Here is a 19,291-nt window from a genome sequence, read left to right as displayed (position 1 = left end):
CTTACTTTAAGCCAGTCACTTGACCTGAACTGAGAGCCAGGTATAAAAGAACACCTGTCATCTAGCTCACCTTGCCAGCCAGGTCAGGAACCTCTCCCCAGCCTTCTAATAAGCCTCTGTGAGATGGAAAGCTCATTAGTTCGAAAAGCCATTCACTGCAATTTTGAACAGCTCTCCTTGTTACAAAGCCTTTCATTAAAATAAAATCAGGCTCTTTATAATTTCTACCCATTGATCCAAGTTGCACCCTTTTTCGGTTACATGAGTCTATCCCTTCTTCCATACAATTTCTCTTTAAATGGTAAAGGGCTTTCAGTACTTCTTTCTCAGGTTAAACATCTCTAACTGCTTCAACTGTTTCTCCCACAACATGGCTCCCACATGGCCCACCATCCTTGTGGATTTCCTCTGAAGTCCCTTCCAAAACAGCTAACACTCACATAGAACTTACTGTTTGCCCGACGTTAATCTAAGTGGTTTATGCCTAATAATTCATTTATTCCTGACAACAACCCTAGGAGGTAGGTACCTTTATTACCTCCCTTATTACAGATAGGAAACAGAGTTGTGTATTAGAGGCACAGAACTTTTAAGTAGCAGAGCCAGGCCTCAAACATGAGCAGTGTGGCCCTTAAAAGTTTACCTAACCTGTGTAGTACTAGAACTGAACACAACACACTCCTCATACGGTCTGACCAGTCCAAACAGGAAGAGATTTTTATATCCTATAGTACAGGCACTATATTTTTAATAATCAGGTCTAAAACTACATCGCATTTTTGTAAATACCAACTCCAAAAATTATCCAAGATCCCCCGGACAGTAAGTGCTGACAAGCCAGCTCTCACTCATCTATTGGGAAATTTTCAAACTAAATACAGAAATGTACATGCATCCTTGGGTCCTACATTTGAGAAAGGGAGAATGAAAGTGAAGCACAAGATACTAGTTAGTGTCCATTATATGCCAGGGAATGCAGTGGTTCTTTTGCACACATAATCTCAGATAATCCTCAGAAAGTCTGCTGAGATGGAGTCAGAGGAATAGAGAGGTAGGTTAACTTTCACCCACACACACAGCTAACATGGGACCTGGACTTGAAGCTACGTATACCTGACTTCAAAGCCCATGCCTTTTCCACTAGGCATGTTATGAACTCCTACTTCTTGTGCCTTCAGCTCCTGATCAAGCTACAGCTCACATGTGATGAGAAGAGTGGATGGGTAGAGATGTAGACAGTACTAAAAAAGCTGCTAAGTGCTCTAAGAGTCTTGAGTCTGGACAAGAAGCATGAACTGAAAGCCTCGAGCACAGGAGAAACGATCTGAAGTTGCCACCCCAAAATGCATTCATGTTACTGAATCGTTTAGATTTTTTTCTCCATTCCTATCTCGAAACCATTAAGATTTAAAAACTATTGCCAAGTTCACGGAGGAACATAAAAATATACACTAAATTCTAGTTAAGCCAGACACAGAGACATTTCTGGATCACCAAAAATTTTTCACTAAGGCAGCTCTGGCATTTTGCATGATGAATTACATCTTTAACCATGACGAATTAATCCCCAGGAAGGAATTTATTTACCTAATGGGCTAAAAGGACCATGGTGCACATGTTAGGCTACTGTTAACAGCACCTAGTAGGCACGCATGCTATATGGTTCTAGTGAATTCAGAGCCAGCAGCTCCAAGCGAGCCTTACTCACAAGCATTAAACCCGAGGTAAGTAACTGCAGATCTGAAACTGAACTTACCACTTCCCCTTTTTTATACCAGCTTCTGTATTTCAGTCTACCTGGTCAAGTGTTTTGAAAGGAAAATAACTAGTCACCATCACTTACTGCTTCTATGGAGCAATTCTGTCTTCACTTTGGACTTAATAGAGCAATGGAGTCCAGACAGGGGGAAAGCACACAGAAGTCAATATTACTCTTTAAAAAGACAAAAGTAAGATCAAATAAAAAAAAAAAAAAAACACAGCTATGAAAATAAGGTTAGCCACCCCAAAGGTAACCCATCCCTCAAGAGAAACCATAACCTTCAAAGACCAAATGAGAGGATGCAAAAAGAACACGAGTCTAAAACACTGCCAATTTGGAATATGTTTCTGACTCCTCTCATCATATATGTCAACCATGAGGTGTTTGCCACTTTCAGCTCTTTAACCTTGGGCAAGTCACTTAGCTTCTGCGTCTGTTTCTTTCCTGGCCAACCAGACAAGATAGTAAGAGTACCTGCCTCACCAGGTGGTTGCGACTGGCAATGTATGTGAATGTGCCTGGTAAAATACAAAGCGCCATCGATGTGTGGGCTGACACATTATTAGGAACCATCTGTGAATCACAATATTGTTAGCCCAAAGCCTACCCCCATTTGAAAGTTCCTGAAGATATTTACTCACGAATTGAGGTCAGACCTTCTCTTTATATTCTTAACAGTGCCTGGCACATTAAAAGTGCTCAGGAAAAGCTAAATAATGAGCAGCAGCAAGACGCAGGCTCTGAAGAGGTCACGGAGGGCAGTCCTTTGCCTTAAGAAACAAATGCTACTAAATTATCTCACACAAAGCAATGCCTGTTCCAAAATACCTAGGAAAGGACAAATAACCAATAAGCAACCCTACTGAGTTCATTTAGTCATTCAACAAATAGTTATTAGACACCTAGTACTCGGCAGGCAGGTTCTAAGCAGCTAGAGATACAGCCAGGATTAAAGCAATCCCTCCCCTCAAGAAGCTTACATCCCAGTGGGGGAAGCAGGAAATACAAGAGAAATATACAATACATGCAGGCCAGGAAGAAACAGTAATGTAAAAAAACAGAAATCAGGGAGGACGAGGGGGAGTATACAACAAAAGGAGACCAGAGAAAACCACTCAGATAAAGATGGCATTTGAACAGAGCTTTCTAGAAAATGAAGGGGAGAGAGGCGGCACTATCTGGGAAGCAGATTCCAGAAAGAACAGAAGATGCACAAGCCCTGAAGCAGGGTGTTTGGCTTGTTCAAAGTACACGGAATGGCAAGGAAGTCAATGTGGCTTCAGAGAAGCAAGAGAGGGGACAGTGAAGAGAGGGGATCAGGTAAGAAGCTGGAAGCCAGATCAGGTACAGCTTTGTGGACTTTTACTGTAAGTGTTCTTTGATGCCACCTGGGGGTTAACACCCAGGCAAAAAGAATAAGAGCTTTCAGGGCACCTGGCTGGCTCCGTAGGAAGAGCATGCAACTCTTGATCTGGGGTAGTGAGTTCGAACCCCACGTTGGGTATAGAGAAATAAAAGAAAAATAAATAAAAACTTAAAAAAAAAAAAAAGAATGACAGCTTTCAACCAGTATTTAATAATGAATATTGAATGGCAAATATTCAACAATATTTCAAGTTCCATTTTATATCTATCCAACCTCTTTCTAAAAAAGATCGGAGACCATTTGTACAAAAATAAAGGTAATACAAATGAGAAAGTGAAACTAGTTAGGGAGATACAGGACAAAATGATGCCATACAAATGTAGAACACAGGTATGCAGGGCATGTGGGCAAACACAGTTGACAGGAAATGAGCCCTCAATCTAACTGTGAGGTTCCTAGCCATGCAAAAAGGGAAATGTAGCCAGTTAAATCATTCTCATTATCAAAAAGATGGATTCCAATTCCTCTGTTGAGGAAACAAACTTTAAGCTACTCCTAAATTCTAAAAGAAATCTTTCACTTAAAAAAAATAAGGAAGACAATATACAATATAGTGAACAAGGTCCTCAACCACCTTCTAAAAACAATAAATTTTACATGGTCATTTAAGTTCCTTCCAGAACAGAACACTAAAACACAACTCAGACCAAGAGACTGTGACTCTGAACATAGTCCAAGCATGAAGCTTTCCAATGACCCATTTTAATCTAAGAATGGAATTTGGGGAAAGTATAGAATGAAATGGATCAAATCATGTTTCATTAATTCCCTCTTCTCAGCAAGCCCTTTGATAGTTCAAGCTGACCAGACAGCAATTCTTTGAAGAGCATCGACAGTACAAGTATTTGGTATTAGAGGATTAGCAGGGGACTGTCAAATATCATAAGCCAGAAAAGCACGTAGAAAGGTTGCCAACCAATTGTGAAAAATTAACGACCTGTCCAGGGCTCTAGCCTGAGCCTCAGGATCACCTATAGGTAATAACACACTGTCACTCTGAAAGGATTTTAGGGTATTTTCACAAAGTAATAAGAGTCTCCAGAGTACCACCTGTTATAGACTAAATTGAGACACACCCTCCTACCACTACCAAATTTATTTTGAAGCACTAAGCCCCAGTGTCACTATTTGGAGATTAGGGTCTCTAAAGGAGGTCATACGAGATACAATTGCTGTCCTTATAAGCAGAGAAAGAGACACAAAAGAGCCCTTTCTCTCCACACACAGAGGAAAGGCCATTTGAGGACACAGCAAAAAGGTGGCCATCTACAAGCCAAGAAGAGAGGCCTTGCCAGAAACCAACCCTGACTGGTACCTTGATCTTAGACTTCTAGCCTCCAGAACGGTGAGAAAATAGACTTCTGTTTAAGCCACCCAACCTGTGGTTTTGTTATGGCAGCTCAAGCAGACTTACACACCACCCTATAAAACACAGGCAGTATTATTTTGCTTGGCTAAAATCTCAAGACAGATGTTATTGGTCACGCCCCTTAGCCAGAGCAACACAGATTCTCAGCAAATCCTCAAGAATTAACTGCCTAGTACAGCCTCAGATAACTAATTAACCTGCTGTAAGAAATATTTAATGTAATACACCTGAATTTTGGTGACACCTGCAGAACAATTAGCATTAAGTCATGCTATCTGAAAACAGTTAATACGCTTAATTGCCTACTAAGGGCATTCCTTGTTGGTATCCAGTGACCTCTCCTCCAGGAATAATAAAGATTAACAAAACAATTAATGTAAATCCCTTCAAACAACCCAGAAAAACTAAGTAAGGTCCCACATATCCAAAAATCACTTATCAGGAAACTAACAGCTCTACAAAGCTCAATCTACAGTAGGAATCAAATCTCAGCGATATCCTTTCTGGGAAATACTCAAAATAGGCCTCTTACAGAAACCTGAGGTCCCCAAGCCCCTGCATTTTTACTCATCAGGCACCTGAACCTCCCAACCAGTACCACCTTCTCTCATTTAGGGCAATTCTAATGAATTTTTTTAGTCACATAATGGAAAGAGCATCAGACAAGGGGTCATCTTTATTTACAAAATATTCTAACACGTTATCATAAGGCAAAAATTGAGTATTTTTAAGCCCAAATACAAAAGGGTTAACTAGTTTCAGACCATCACTCCAAGTACGAAAAAAACTATTAGCTTATTGGGGCGCCTGGGTGGCTCAGTTGGTTAAGCATCTGCCTTCGGCTCAGGTCATGATCGAGTCCCGCATCGGGCTCCCTGCTCAGCGGGGAGCCTGTTTCTCCCTCTGCTCATGTGCTCTCTCTCTCTCAAATAAATAAATAAAATATTAAAAAAAAAAACTATTAGCTTATTGAGCTCTCTAGAATATTCCTTTTTGTTACTGATGCCAACACAGAAACAAAAAGTCTAGAGCATACATGATTCTTGAAAACGTGAATCCATTTTCTTTACCAAACTGCTTTCAGATTACACTATTAGATCTACTTAGCCCTTATTTCCAAAGTGTGAGAGTCAGATTTTCTTTTCCTTTAAAGCGTGAAACAGCCAACCTAAGAAATGCCTGACAGGAACATGTCAGAAGCAGAACTAAAGACAGGTCTAGGGGCACCTGAGTGGCTCAGTCAGTTATGGGTCTACCTTTGGCTCAGGTCATGATCCCAGGGTGCTGACTCCCTGCTCAGCGGGGAGTCTGCCCCCGCCCCACCACCCCCCCGTCCTGCTCATGTGCATGTGTACCTGCCTGCTCATTCTCACTCAAATAAAAAAAATTTTAAAAAAAGACAGTTCTAGGTACGAGTGCAAATCCACACTAAGGAGAAGGAAAAGAGATTACCAAGAATATAAACACTAACAAGTTGAGAAGGGTCGTCAAAACCTAGTCTACTAAGCAGAGCACTTTGTATATGATGATTCATCTACAAATGCTTCCAATGAATTATAAAAAAAAAAAGAGACCCTCATAATTCTAAGTTTGCATGGAAAAAAAATCACACATTTAAAATCACACCTTAAATGTTTGAGATGTGTATCACTATATAATCACCTAAGACATGGCTTCACTCAAAGCATAACCGAATCTACATTACACTTTTTAATCCGATTTTATTATATTCAATTATACACTGCGACTGCTTGTTTCTTAATTATGCCTTATTAGATCCCACAAAATACAAGATAATCCTGTCCCAACTGATAACAATTCATGATGACAAGTCCCTCTGAAAAACTTTTCTGATGCATAAAAACAACATCCCTTAATTCAATACAAAGATTCATTTAATATCAAGTGACAGTAAACAATTTCTGCTTTAAAGTCAATTGAAAATTCACTGGTGTCTTGCTTCAGACAGCACTTAGGGCCAATTACTACACCCAACACATGCAGCTTTTCAGTATTTCAATTAACTCAGTCATACAAAATACTTCTGGGGACCAAAAGCTCTAAGTCTTGTAACCAACAGAGAAGGCCACTATCTAGAATTAAGTAAAATCAGCGTCACTACAGCATAAAACTGAGGCCAGGATTGACAGATTGACAATTTAAACTCTACCCCCTACTCTTCCTTAACTGAGACTACCTCTTTTCCCACTTGCACTTGAAGCTCCACATCCTCCTTAAAGCCTTCTCCAGAGTGATCTTATTTTTCATCTCCAGGGGGATGTTTTAGTTACTACAACACATTATGGCATTTGGTCATTTTAAAGGTGCAGGCTACTTCCTAATGTGGAGTTTCCAGTAAGTGCCTCAGAAATCCCATTTTGGAAGACACTGGTCTCTGTTGCATGGTACCAAGTTATCTTGGAAATTCTGGATCCCACACAAATTGAAGCATAAGTTTCTTAACTGCAGACATCCAGGAGACTTTAATATGTTCGTGTGCCAGGTGCCCTGGGAGGAAAGGCAGAAGCTGGGTGGACAAGACGTGAAGATTATGTAGTATTTCTTAGATTTATTCATGTATAGACCCTTGTAATTACCACCCCCTTCCCCCTCCCCAGTCCATAAACACACATGTACATTTTCACGGCAATTTTCAAACACGTGCAAAAACTGAGACTCCTCAAATAACCCAGCTTCAACAATTATCAACACATTCCAATCTTGTTTCATCTATACCCTAACTTGAACATACACCCCCAGTTATTTTGAAGCAAATACTAGACATGATATTTTTATCAGCATACATTTCACTATGTACCTCTTAAAAGAAAATAGTCTTAATGCCAGTATAATTTATAGTGTTATATCGGTTTCAGGTGTCCAATACAGTGATTCAACCACTCTATACATGACTCAGTGCTCATCACAGTAAGTGTACTCTTAATCCCCATCACCTATTTCACCCATCCCCCCATCCACTTGGGCTCTGGCAACCACCTGTTCTCTATAGTTAAGTCTTTTTCTTTATTCGTTTTGTTACTTAAATTAAGAATATTTTGTAAAAACAGCCATTATCTCAGCTTTAAAAAGTTAATGCTAATTGGTTTATTTCCCCAACTAAATTATGTCCTAGGGGCTACTCAAACTCTAACTTGCATTCAAATCACCTGGTAATCCTGTTAAACTGCAGATTCTGCTCAGGTGAGCCAGGTGGTGACTGAGTCTGCCCCCCCCCCACCCGTTTTTAAGATTCTACATCTCTGGCAAGCTCTCAAGTAGTATTTTAAGTATAAAATGATGTCTCCCATAATATTTAGCACAATGATAGGCACCAAATTTTAAATGGAAAAACCCTTTTTGAATGATATGCCACTTTATTTTTTGCAAGGGCTTTATAAAAATTTTTTTAAATAAATGGTCAGAAAAGGTTCTAAGGAACTTAAAATAATAAGTTTCCCTCCCATGTCAAATGGTGCACAAGAACTTTCCTGTTAAATGGTGAGTTTCCGTGTTTTTCAAGGCGAAATTCCCAACACATAAAGGACTGGCTACTAAAAAGACCAGAACTCATTTCACGGCTTGAAAGCAGTTAAAAATGTAAGTAGTGGCAGAGGAGAAGACCAGAGGGAGCAGGGCTCACCACTGCAAACTGAAAAATGCAAGCACAGACTGGAAACCTCCAAATGCAAGCAAAAACAAAAAAGCAAAACAAAACCACCACCAACAAAAATAATCTAAATGCTGTGCCGCCCAAAGAAAACCAATTACCAGCTCTACGAGAGCTCGGGCTACAGTGAACAATACTATCACTAGCAAACAAACAAAAACAGTATTTTTAAAAATAAAGAAATACATAAACAGATGCAAAATAGTTCCAAAGCACTTCTAGGAGTTCTGAAGGAAAAGTTCCCAGAAAAATACCATATGAAGTGGAAGTGTTTAACTGTTTAATACTCCGCAAAATCAGAAAGGTCACTAGGGACGAGATACCTCATGCCGTACCTTTATACAGCACATCTGATTACCTTATTCTTCCTTCTGCGCATATGCAACTGATGAAATCTGACCAATGGAAATGAATCTTTAAAGATATTTTTCAAAATATGAAGCACTGACAGACTTCCGCTTCTGGTCTTGATGAAATAACTGGGACTGGATTTGTCCTAGCATCTGAACGTAAAAACAACCCCCCCCCCCCAAAAAAAGATTTTGAAACCTTAAACATTAAGGCAGTTAGAGTTTGCAGGGCAGGTGATGGAGAGGAAAGAGAACTACAGAGCACTCTGGAGACCTGGAGAAGGGCTCCCTTCAAGCTTCAGCACACTATCATCAGCGTGTGCCTGAGAGAAAACTACTCAAGGCCACGAAAAGAACCACCAATAAGGATTAGGGGCATAATTATCTGAATTCACAGCCAGAGGGGAAAATCTCATGGTTCACACAGCATTGGGGTGGAGTACTCAAAAGGATTTTGCCATAGTAGGGAAACAAAATTGGCCCTACACCAAATGTGGCTCTGCCCCCATGAGCAAAATTTAAAATAAGACCTGAAAGGACCACAGTTTCCAAGTAACTTAACAAATCCTAGAACAAAATTCAGGAATATTTACAAGAAAACAAAGTATCCGCTATCGGGTATCCAATAAGGTAAAATTCACAATATCTAGTATCCAAAACATACGTAAGGCATGTAAAAAAGGGGGAACAGATATTAATCAACTGACACTAAATCCAAAAATGACACAAGACAATATTAGTAAACAAGAACATGACAATTATTATATCTGTATTTCATAGTCCAAGAAGCTATAGGAAAGACTGAAGGTGCAAGGAGAGCTATTAAAGATTTTTTCTTAAAGGACCCAACGCAAACTAGAGCTCAAAACCACAATCTAATAAAAATTACATTACAAAGGATTAACAACAGATTGGGAATTGCAGAAAAGATTAATGAATTTGAAGACATGGTAATAATAGACTGGGGGAAAAACATCAGCATTCAGTAAGATGTGGGACTTGAAGTGATTAAAGTACTTCGATAAATCTGACCAATAATATGTAAGATTTACACATTGAAATCTATTTTTAAAATTGCCAAAAAAATTAAAGAATTAAATTAAGAGATACACCTGTTCAGGGATAAGAAGACTCAATAGGGCTAAGATGTCAATTCTCCCATATAAATCTGTACATTCAGTGCAATCCCAACCAAAATCCCAGAAGGTTTTACCACAGAAACTGAAAAATTCAAAAACTGATATGGGAAAATAAATAAAATAAAATAAAATAAAATTGATGTGGGAACGCAAAGGACCTAGAACAGCCAAAATAACTTTTGTTTTTTTAAGTAGGCTCCATGGAGCCCAATGTAGGGCCTGAACTCACAACCCTGAGATCAAGACCTGAGCCAAAATCAAGAGTCAGACACTCAACCAACTGAGCGACCCCAGCACCCCATTCAAAATAACTTTTAAAAAGTAGGGTACAGATGGAGAGCACACACTGTCTTCAAGACTTATAAAAACAATAATCAAGACTGTGTGGTAATGTCATCAAGGTAAACAGATGAGTGAAATAGACTAGAGAATCAAGAAACAGACGCACATCGGTCAACTGATTTTTGACAGATATGCAAAAGAAATTCAGTGAAGCAAGCATAATCTGTTTAATGAATGGTGTTGGAACAACAGGATACCCTTGCACAGAAAAATGAACTGGAAAAAAAAAGGACAGGGATGCTGTAAGTGTTCGTCTCTATCCTGATTTGGGATCAAGCCATATACTTAATATATATGCACTTTACGTATGTATACCTCAAAAAGGGAAACAAACAAAGTCAGCACATAAGTTAGCATATAGAGCCTGGCTGGGTCAGTCAGTAGAGCATGCAACTCTTGATCTTGGGGTTGTGAGTTCGAGCCCTACACTGGGGGGTAGAGATTACTTAAAAATAAGTTAGCACATAGAGTAAGCTCCTATATTTATTAAAAAAATATTTTTTTGTTTGAAATAAAAAAATTTCTATCTATCCATCCAACATTTCGTACATACACACACAGAAGAGAGACACAGCAACGTCTGGAATTAGGTTCAGCTAATATCAATGACAGTAACTTACAAAGGATAAAATTTGGAATAATCACATCTTTAAGCATTTCCATTGTTTGAATTCTTTATAATGAATGTGTATTATTTTTATAACAGTACAGTTACTTTTTTTAAAACTGGAAGCAAAGTTATTAACAGTGTTTAATTCTGGGTGAGAATATGAGAGTTTATATTTTCTTCTCTGTAATTTTCTATATTTTTTAATTCCCCCACTTAAAAAATATTTATGTAACTCCAGGGCGCCTGGGTGGCTCAGTTGGTTAAGCGACTGCCTTCGGCTCAGGTCATGATCCTGGAGTCCCTGGATCGAGTCCCGCATCGGGCTCCCTGCTTGGCGGGGAGCCTGCTTCTGCCTCTGACCCTCCCCCCTCTCATGTGCTCTCTCTCTCTCATTCTCTCTGTCTCAAATAAATAAATAAATAAATAAATAATTTTTAAAAAAATATTTATGTAACTCCAAAGAGTATATAGCAACATGAAAATATTTTGTTATGCTAAAAACATGTTGTTTGTTATAATTACTACTAAACTTCTGTATGTACCTAGACAAGATCCACACAAAAACCTTAAAAAGGAAAATAGGTAATATTTGGGAAATGAGTTTGTTGGACTTGTGTCTTTTTTATGACTTTTTTTTTTTAAACAAGTTTTTGTGATACAAAAACAGGGAAGTTGCAATGACAAGTGTGCACAGGAAGAAAACAAAACACATGGAATGTTGTTGAAGAGCCCACATATGTCCAACAATGGAGAATAGAGGTCATCTTTTCCATAAATGGTGCTGGGACAACTGAACATCCACCTGCAAAGAAATGAATCTAGACACAGATCGTATAGCCTTCACAAAAATTAACTTGAACTGGATAACAGTCCTAAGTACAAGACAAAATATGAAACTCCCAGAAGTTACCACTGAAGAAAATTTAGGTGATCTTGGATATGGCACAGACTTTTTAGATTACAATGCCAAAGATATGACCCATGACAGAAATCATTGATGAGTGGGACTTCATTAATATGACAAACTTCTGCTCTGGGAAAGACTCTGTCAAGAGAATAAGACAAGCCACAGACTGAGAGAAAAGATTTGCAACACGCATATATCTACATACATCCAGCTATAATACACAACTAAATGACAGGGAGACAAATACTCTTCTCTTACTCACAACTGACTTAATAAAGACAATCATCAAAAACATCCAGTTTCTGGCCAGGGCTTGGGAAAACAGGTGAGCGAATACACCACTTGCGGGAGCGAAAATGACCATCTTTCTGGAGGACATTTTGACTGTCAAAATACAAAATGTGAAGATACTCAGATGCAGCTATTCCCCTGTCACTGCCATGATTTTACACCACAGGTCTACTCCCCGATGTATATGAACACTCACTTTGTTTTAACAGAAGATTTAAAAAAAAAAAAAAAAAAAACTTAAGTGTTTGTTATAAAAGGGGTGGGAGAAGGACCACCAATTAATTAGGTTATGGTGTATCCATATGACAGAATGCCACATAGCCACTAAAAAGATTGAGATAGATCAGTATGTGCTGCTAGAAAAGATCTCCAAAATAAAGAAAAACAAGCAAATGAACAAAGGGTCAAAAATATACATAGTATGTTCCCATTTGTTTAAAGAATATATAATATAATTTTAATGAATCTTCCTTAAATGTATATAAATTCGTAAGTTATATTAAATATTAAAGAATATATATCTGGTTTAGAGATTATATATTCACACATACTTTAATACAGTTTTCTATTTCTCTCAAGGAACCAAAAGCATGTCAGGAAGGAGAGGAACAGGGTGAAAAGTCTTCATTTTTTATTTTGTTCCTCTTGAAATACTTGAATTTTCTAAACATATAACTTTTAAAAATTACATATGTGATTTTAATGGCAAAAAGGGTTATGTAGGCAAAGAGATCCAAGGCCTTTCAATTTGCTGGTTTATAAACTTTCTGTCTTCAACCTAATAAATGTTTTATACTTTGTTTATATTTTGTTTTACATGCACACGTAAGCATACATATATTTAAATCTAGCTTCTGTGGCTGACTCTCAAATTATCATTAATTACCATCTTAATTCAGCTGCACGAGGTTTCTTGGTTACAACATGAACATTCTGACAACTGGAATCAAACATTCAAGCCAAACTGGAAAGGATATTTCTGACAGAAAATTAACATCATATCCTGGGTGCTATCTGGTGAACATTACAATCAAGTTTCTGACCAGAGAAGCAGCAGATCCTGAAAAGGAAGAAATGAACACCTATGTGTGTTCTCTATGCCAAACTGTGTTAGCCCCTCCTATACATCTTAATTTTCCCCCCAAACCATAGATCATATTATTATCCCACTTTACAAAGGAGGGACTAGACACAGTGGTCTGAAACAACTGAGTAACACAATCCAGTAAGCTTCTACTAACTATACCTCAACTCCCACCAAACACTGTTACCATACCTATCCACTGTTAAGTAGTGGCTTGAAAAAAACCTGACCTATCACCCAACAACACACCTCTCTGCCTCAAAGCCTTCAGGAAATCCCAATGTTAAAAATTACACATGGGGTTAGAAACTAAAACATGGATTCCCAAGATACTAATTCTTCATGTTTAGCAGGAAGAAAGGGGGAATTATTTTGCCCCTTCTATCCACATAGGTTGTCAGATGTCCTAGGACTTCAAGAAGAAAAAAGTGTTTAGTCTCCAGACAGCCTGGCAGTCATTTTCAAACAGTACTGCATTCCCAGTGCCAAGATGCCTCAGGGTACAAAGAGAGAACTGGAAACCCGAAAAACCATAATGAGACAGGCTCAGATGAAGAGAAGAGGTGTTACTGGAAACAACACTAACCGCCTAACACAACTTCCGGGACTCTCCTCCAAACAGAGTGACCATGTTCCTTTCTGCCACAAACTGTGTCATGGACCTCAAAGCTGTTTGTTCAAAGCCCTGATCAAAGCCTGGAACGCTTCGACAAAGCCTGCTTTGAATTAAATATGGGGCTGACCAAAACACTCTCTGAGGAAGAAGGGAATTTAACAGGTGTCTACAATAAAGGATTTTCTAAGTTTTTGAAATTCCAACTTCTGTGAAGACATGAAAGTTGATGAAAACGTGAGCCTTCAACCGCCTTCAAACCTCCGTGACATCTGTAGCCAGAGTCTGCCTACAAAAGCTCTACTCTGAGGTTTCAATAAGGTCGCCTAAAGTCACAGCCAAAGTTTGTCTTCCCAATTAAATGGTCTATTAAAGGCCAACTTATAAAGAGAAGAGAGTCAACATTTAATTGGAAAGCAAATCACCTAACAGTAAGTGGCAGACACATTTCCCAATTAAAAATCTGACAAGAACTCACAAAAATAAAACAGCATCTCCAAAATGCCATCTTGCTTATTCCTCATTTAGAAAGGCTGCCTGCTCCGATTTCACACCAAACAAAAGGTTAGGGAGGGGAAAAATCAATAGAAAAGTAGGAAAATGCTGTGTGTGTGCACGCACACGTGTAAAACTGTCCAAATTTACATCAGCAGGTGATCGAAACTCTGTCCACCCAATTAGTTCTTTTTTAAAGGGCCAGTGGCAAGACTTCAAACCAAAAGCAGTTAGCAGTGGCCTCCGACAGACTTGGTCGCAAGCACTGTCCATCTCCTCATCAAAACCCCACTTCCCAGCGTGAGGACCTCTTCCGCAATACCCCAGGAGTCCACCCTTTGAAACATCTGATCGTCCGGAAATATTTTTATTCAATACTTTTTAAATGGTTAAGAATTTCATTTATGAGTCTCAAGGTACTTAAATACCCATCAACCAAATGTAACATTTTCACTACTATACTACAACATTTCTTGAAACTGTTTTGATTTTTAAATTCTTGAAAGTGATGGACAATCACACTAGCAAAACAGTCATTATTTAACTATTTGGTACCACAGCTGGAAAGAGTGACGAGATATGGCTAGTCCCCATGGTTATACAGACTGTGTCCTTAGGTTGAACCCTTATCCACCTGTTGTTTTCTCACTCGGTGTTAAAAGATGACTAACAATAAATGCTGTTTCAAGTTACAGAAATAGCTTTAAATATATATGATGTGTTATGCTAGCACATAATAAGGTATAGAAATGACTTTTTAAAAAAGATTTATTTAGGGCGCCTGGGTGGCTCAGTTGGTTAAGCGACTGCCTTCGGCTCAGGTCATGATCCTGGAGTCCCTGGATCGAGTCCCGCATCGGGCTTCCTGCTCGGCGGGGAGTCTGCTTCTCCCTCTGACCCTCCCCTCTCTCATGTGCTCTCTCTCATTCTCTCTCTCTCAAATAAATAAATAAAATCTTTAAAAAAAATAAAAAAAATAAAAATAAAAAATAAAAAAGATTTATTTAGGGCGCCTGGGTGGCTCAGTCGTTAAGCGTCTGCCTTCAGCTCAGGTCATGATCCCAGGGTCCTGGGATCGAGTCCCACATCGGGCTCCCTGCTCGGCGGGAAGCCTGCTTCTCCCTCTCCCACTCCCCCCCCCTGCTTGTGTTCCTGCTCTCGCTGTCTCTTTCTCTGTCAAATAAAAAAAAAAATTAATTAAAAAAATAAATAAATAAAAAAGATTTATTTATTTATTTATTTATTTGAGAGAGGGAGAGAGCACGCATGCATGTGCACACCAGCAGGAGAGAGAATCTCAAGCAGATTCCCCACTGAGCACAGACTCACAACCGAGATCACAACCTGAGCTGAAACCAAGAGTCGGACCTTAACCAACTGAGCCACCCAGGCACCCCAAAATGACTTTTTTAACGTATCTGAGCAAAAGAACCAAAGGAGAATTTTTAATATTCACTATTCAAAAAAGAAAGCAACAGCTCAGTGATACAAGAAGATAAATAAAGCTAAACTAATCAAACTTTTCAAAAGATTATCACTGACAAGTCACTTAAATGACAGGTCCAAGGAAACAGAAAAGAGAACTGGCATGTATCAGATATATCTTCAAGGAAGCTCAGAATTTATAAACATGAGCCTAAAATGGGTTCAGGAAAGCTTTGGTCTGTAAGAGAGAATCTGAAAAGAGGTTAAGGAGAAGAGGAGTTAATCCAAGTTTTACATGAGGAATTAAGAATCAGGAATACAATGTTGCAAGAAGGGGTAACACAAAGAATACAAACTGAACAGAGAGACAAAGAGGCAACTTCAGAGTGACAACAATTCACTAACAAGAAATACACATTCCCCATTCTTTTTTTCCCCTCAGTTTTAGTGAGTGTAATGGACATATAACACCATAGTCCTTTAAGGTGTACAACAAGGTTTAATATATTGTGTATATTGCAAAATGATTACAATAAGGTTAGTTAACAAGCATCCATCTCACCTAGTTACAATTTCTTTTTCTTGTAATGAGAACCTTTAAGATCTACTCTCTTAGCAACTACATTCCCCATTCTATTCTCTGAAGTACTCTCCCCTGCTTCTCCCCACCCAAACACCAAAGTAATACTACCATCCTCCTCTCATTAACTGCCACTGTTCATGAAATTTAAACCATTGCATATGTTCAAAAGCACATCAGAGAGGAAACAAGGGGAGAGAGCTGGCAACACTCTCACGCCAACCCAACAATTTTCCTGTGACTCAAACAAATATTGAAAAATAAACATTAACACTCGAGAAGCAACATCATCCAGTCTTAAATAAGGTCATATGGAACCATGAACTCTTATCCTTACTAAACATGCCCAGGATGCTAGATCTGGACACTCCATTATACCATGCTAGTTAACAGATGTAATGAAAGTATTATTCAAGTGGTCTGAGGTGGTCAAGAATAAGGAAGAAAAATGGAAAACATTAATACACAACAAAATTCAGCATAAAAATTGTGTAGGCCTAAATCATGGTGATACGTGAAGGTAATATAGATGGGCATAAGAGATGGGTGAATGACCACAAAATCATATTCCACACCATCCAGTGGGAGAGTCCCCCTGAAGAACAAAGGAACAGTCAACCAAAGGCAATGTATTTCTGAATCAGCATCAGTTAAAAACAAAAAAACAAAAATAAACAAAAACCCTTTAGTTTGGTTTTTATGCTTTTTTCAAATGTAGGGCATTTAGAATGAATGTAATAGCCATTTAGGAAAACTGATACACAGCAGAAAAGAAATGGGTAAAGCCTACAGAATTGTAAGTGCACAGCTGAAATGGTACATTTATATACATGTGTTACCTTCCCTAACCCCCACTCCACTTAACCACTCCTTCCAGATTCCCATATTTCACTCATCTCTGTTGTTAGACTTATGTCATAGTTTTTACTTCCATATTTTATCTCTCAAGTGAACTATACTCTCAGGGGTAACATCACATCTGATTCGTCTTTGCAAAACTCAGGGCATCCACTCATTTGTTCAACAAATACTTATTAAGTATGTATTAAGTCCCAGGCACCATACTACAAACTGGCACTAAATACATAGTTTAAGTGAATGTTGACTATAAGACAAAAAATAAACAAGTTCAAAAAAGAATCCAAATAAATTCATGTATTATAACTCCACAAAGGATTAAGATGGGACGCTACCAATATTCTAGTTGGAATTTTAGTATCATCTATGCTGCTTGTATTGTGACAAGAATGTGGGTCCACACTAGACCAGCGTTCCCTTTGCATGGCCTACCAAGTTTATTAAGCATTTCCACACAGAGAATCATCATCTTAGATCTCTAGAAAAAAAAACCAAAAACCCCACTTAGTAATAATGATTTCATGACTTTAAACTGGAGGCCCCTAAATAACACCCATGAGATGGGTCTTTATCAGTCCATGAGTGGTAGATTGCTTTAAAATTCCATCTATTCATACCTTCAAGCCCCTACTACCTACCAGCTACTGTTGAGGCTGGGTTTTAAACAAATCATCAAGACATTGCAGGAGCCCTCCTAGAACTCAACTGCAAGTTTAGCATGGGGTGGGGAGGGGGGTCAGGAGGACGGGGTTTTACTTTATGAAAAATACCTGAGTTGAAATTCAAATGTCAACAACGTAAAAACGTGTTATAATACATTTTATTCAGGTTGTTGTAATCACTTACTGTATCATCCTTAATGATGTCTGAAAGGATTCTCTCACCTTTATTTCACATTTTTAAAAAAAGGAGCCCCTAAAAGGTCCCCCACTCCCACTCCCACCATATATATTCTGGGAAAATAACATGCATAGAAGATAACTCGAAATTTGTTTTGTTTTGAAGGAATAGACCGGGATAGGAAGGCAGAACAAAAATCGAAAACGACTACGCCTTCCAACCCACAGCCCTTCTACAAGCTCACTACATGCTCTTGTATTGGAGGCTGTGGCCATTCACAGGTGGTTGGAGGTGTGCGAAGTGTGAGAACACAATCTGCAACTCGTGACAGTAGTCCCCGGACTTCAGGGCCTTACACCCAGAAATTCAGGAAACAAGGCGCCTTCCCCAAGTGAGCGCGGCGGAAGGCAATCCATAAATAAACGCTGTACGAATAAATGAACACACCTGGCTTTCTCTACCACGCCCCAAACAGCGTGCTTCTAGGGCCCAGGGACCTAATGGAAAGCTCAGGTCCCAAAGAAAAGATAGCGAGGCGGGGCTCCTCCCTCTAGCCCAACCCCAGAGGAAAAGGGGGAACTGCGGGGGCCCTTCGGAGGGGCTGGGGGGGGAGGCAAGGAGGAAGGGGGAGGGGTCGGCAGGGTGGAACCCAGCTAACCCTTCTCCCTTCCAAAGCGGAGGTCGAGCCGCTGCCCGCTGCCCCCTGTCCCCTGACCCTGCCTCCTGCCTCCCTCACCTGATCACAGAGATGAGCAGCCCCGAGGGGTCTTTGCTTTTGCTGACTGTGCTTCTGTATTTCCCACCAGCTGCTTCTGCCGCCATCTTGGTACCGGGCGGAGGGGGGAGAACCGCTGGGCAAGAAGGGCCAAAGCGAACGTAAACTCTGTAATTGACCTCTCTGGGAAGTAACCAATGGAAGAAGAGAAATTCAAAGACGTGAAACTGGACAGTCCAATCGCTGGGAAATAACCAATGGAAGAAGAGAAATTCAGAGACGTGAAACTGGACAGTCCAATCGCTGAAGTAAGGAGGCGGGACCGAGGCAGCAAGTTTCAAGGTCCCGCACGCCCTCTAAGCACTCTGGGAATTGTAGTTTTCTTCCCTGAAACTACACAGGAAACTAAACCAGTAGCAACTTGGTGAAGTCTGCTAATGACTGTCTGATTTGTATTTACTCTGATCTAATGTGGGTTTGTTTTTTTTTTCCAGTTTCCAGTTGCCTTGTTTTTAGATTTTTATCATGTTTTTAATCAAATTTATCTTACAATGCCAAAAAGTGTATATAGAGGCATGTATTTACATGGGGGGTATGCCTATGAGCAAAATTTTACTTTAAACACAAACAATTTGATACTGCGTCGGGGTTTCATAGGTAGCAAAGCAGCTCCCTCGTTGCAATCTCTTAAAAATCAGCCCTTGACACACACAAAAAAGAAAAATTTTAAATAAGTAAATAAATAAAAACAATTCAATAAAATGCGAAAAGAAGACACAGAAATGCTTATTCTCTAAAACTAAATGTTTCTACATTCA

General features: G+C 39.2%; 1 protein-coding gene across 3 annotated transcripts in view; it reads right to left on the bottom strand.

The window, feature by feature from the left end:
* Positions 1–18,598, bottom strand: part of EXOC4 (exocyst complex component 4) — a 747,671-nt gene extending 729,073 nt beyond the window's left edge. For all 3 annotated transcript variants that reach the window (XM_021692997.1, XM_021692998.1, XM_021692999.2), the window contains exon 1: positions 18,495–18,598. In XM_021692997.1, coding sequence (XP_021548672.1) covers positions 18,495–18,580 — 86 coding nt within the window. In that variant the 5' untranslated portion in view covers positions 18,581–18,598. The remainder of the gene's footprint in view (positions 1–18,494) is intronic.
* Positions 18,599–19,291: the final 693 nt, after the last annotated feature.

Source organism: Neomonachus schauinslandi, chromosome 12, assembly GCF_002201575.2.
Source record: "Neomonachus schauinslandi chromosome 12, ASM220157v2, whole genome shotgun sequence".
Classification (NCBI taxonomy): Eukaryota; Metazoa; Chordata; class Mammalia; order Carnivora; family Phocidae; genus Neomonachus; species Neomonachus schauinslandi.
This window is presented reverse-complemented; position numbering and strand designations above follow the sequence as displayed.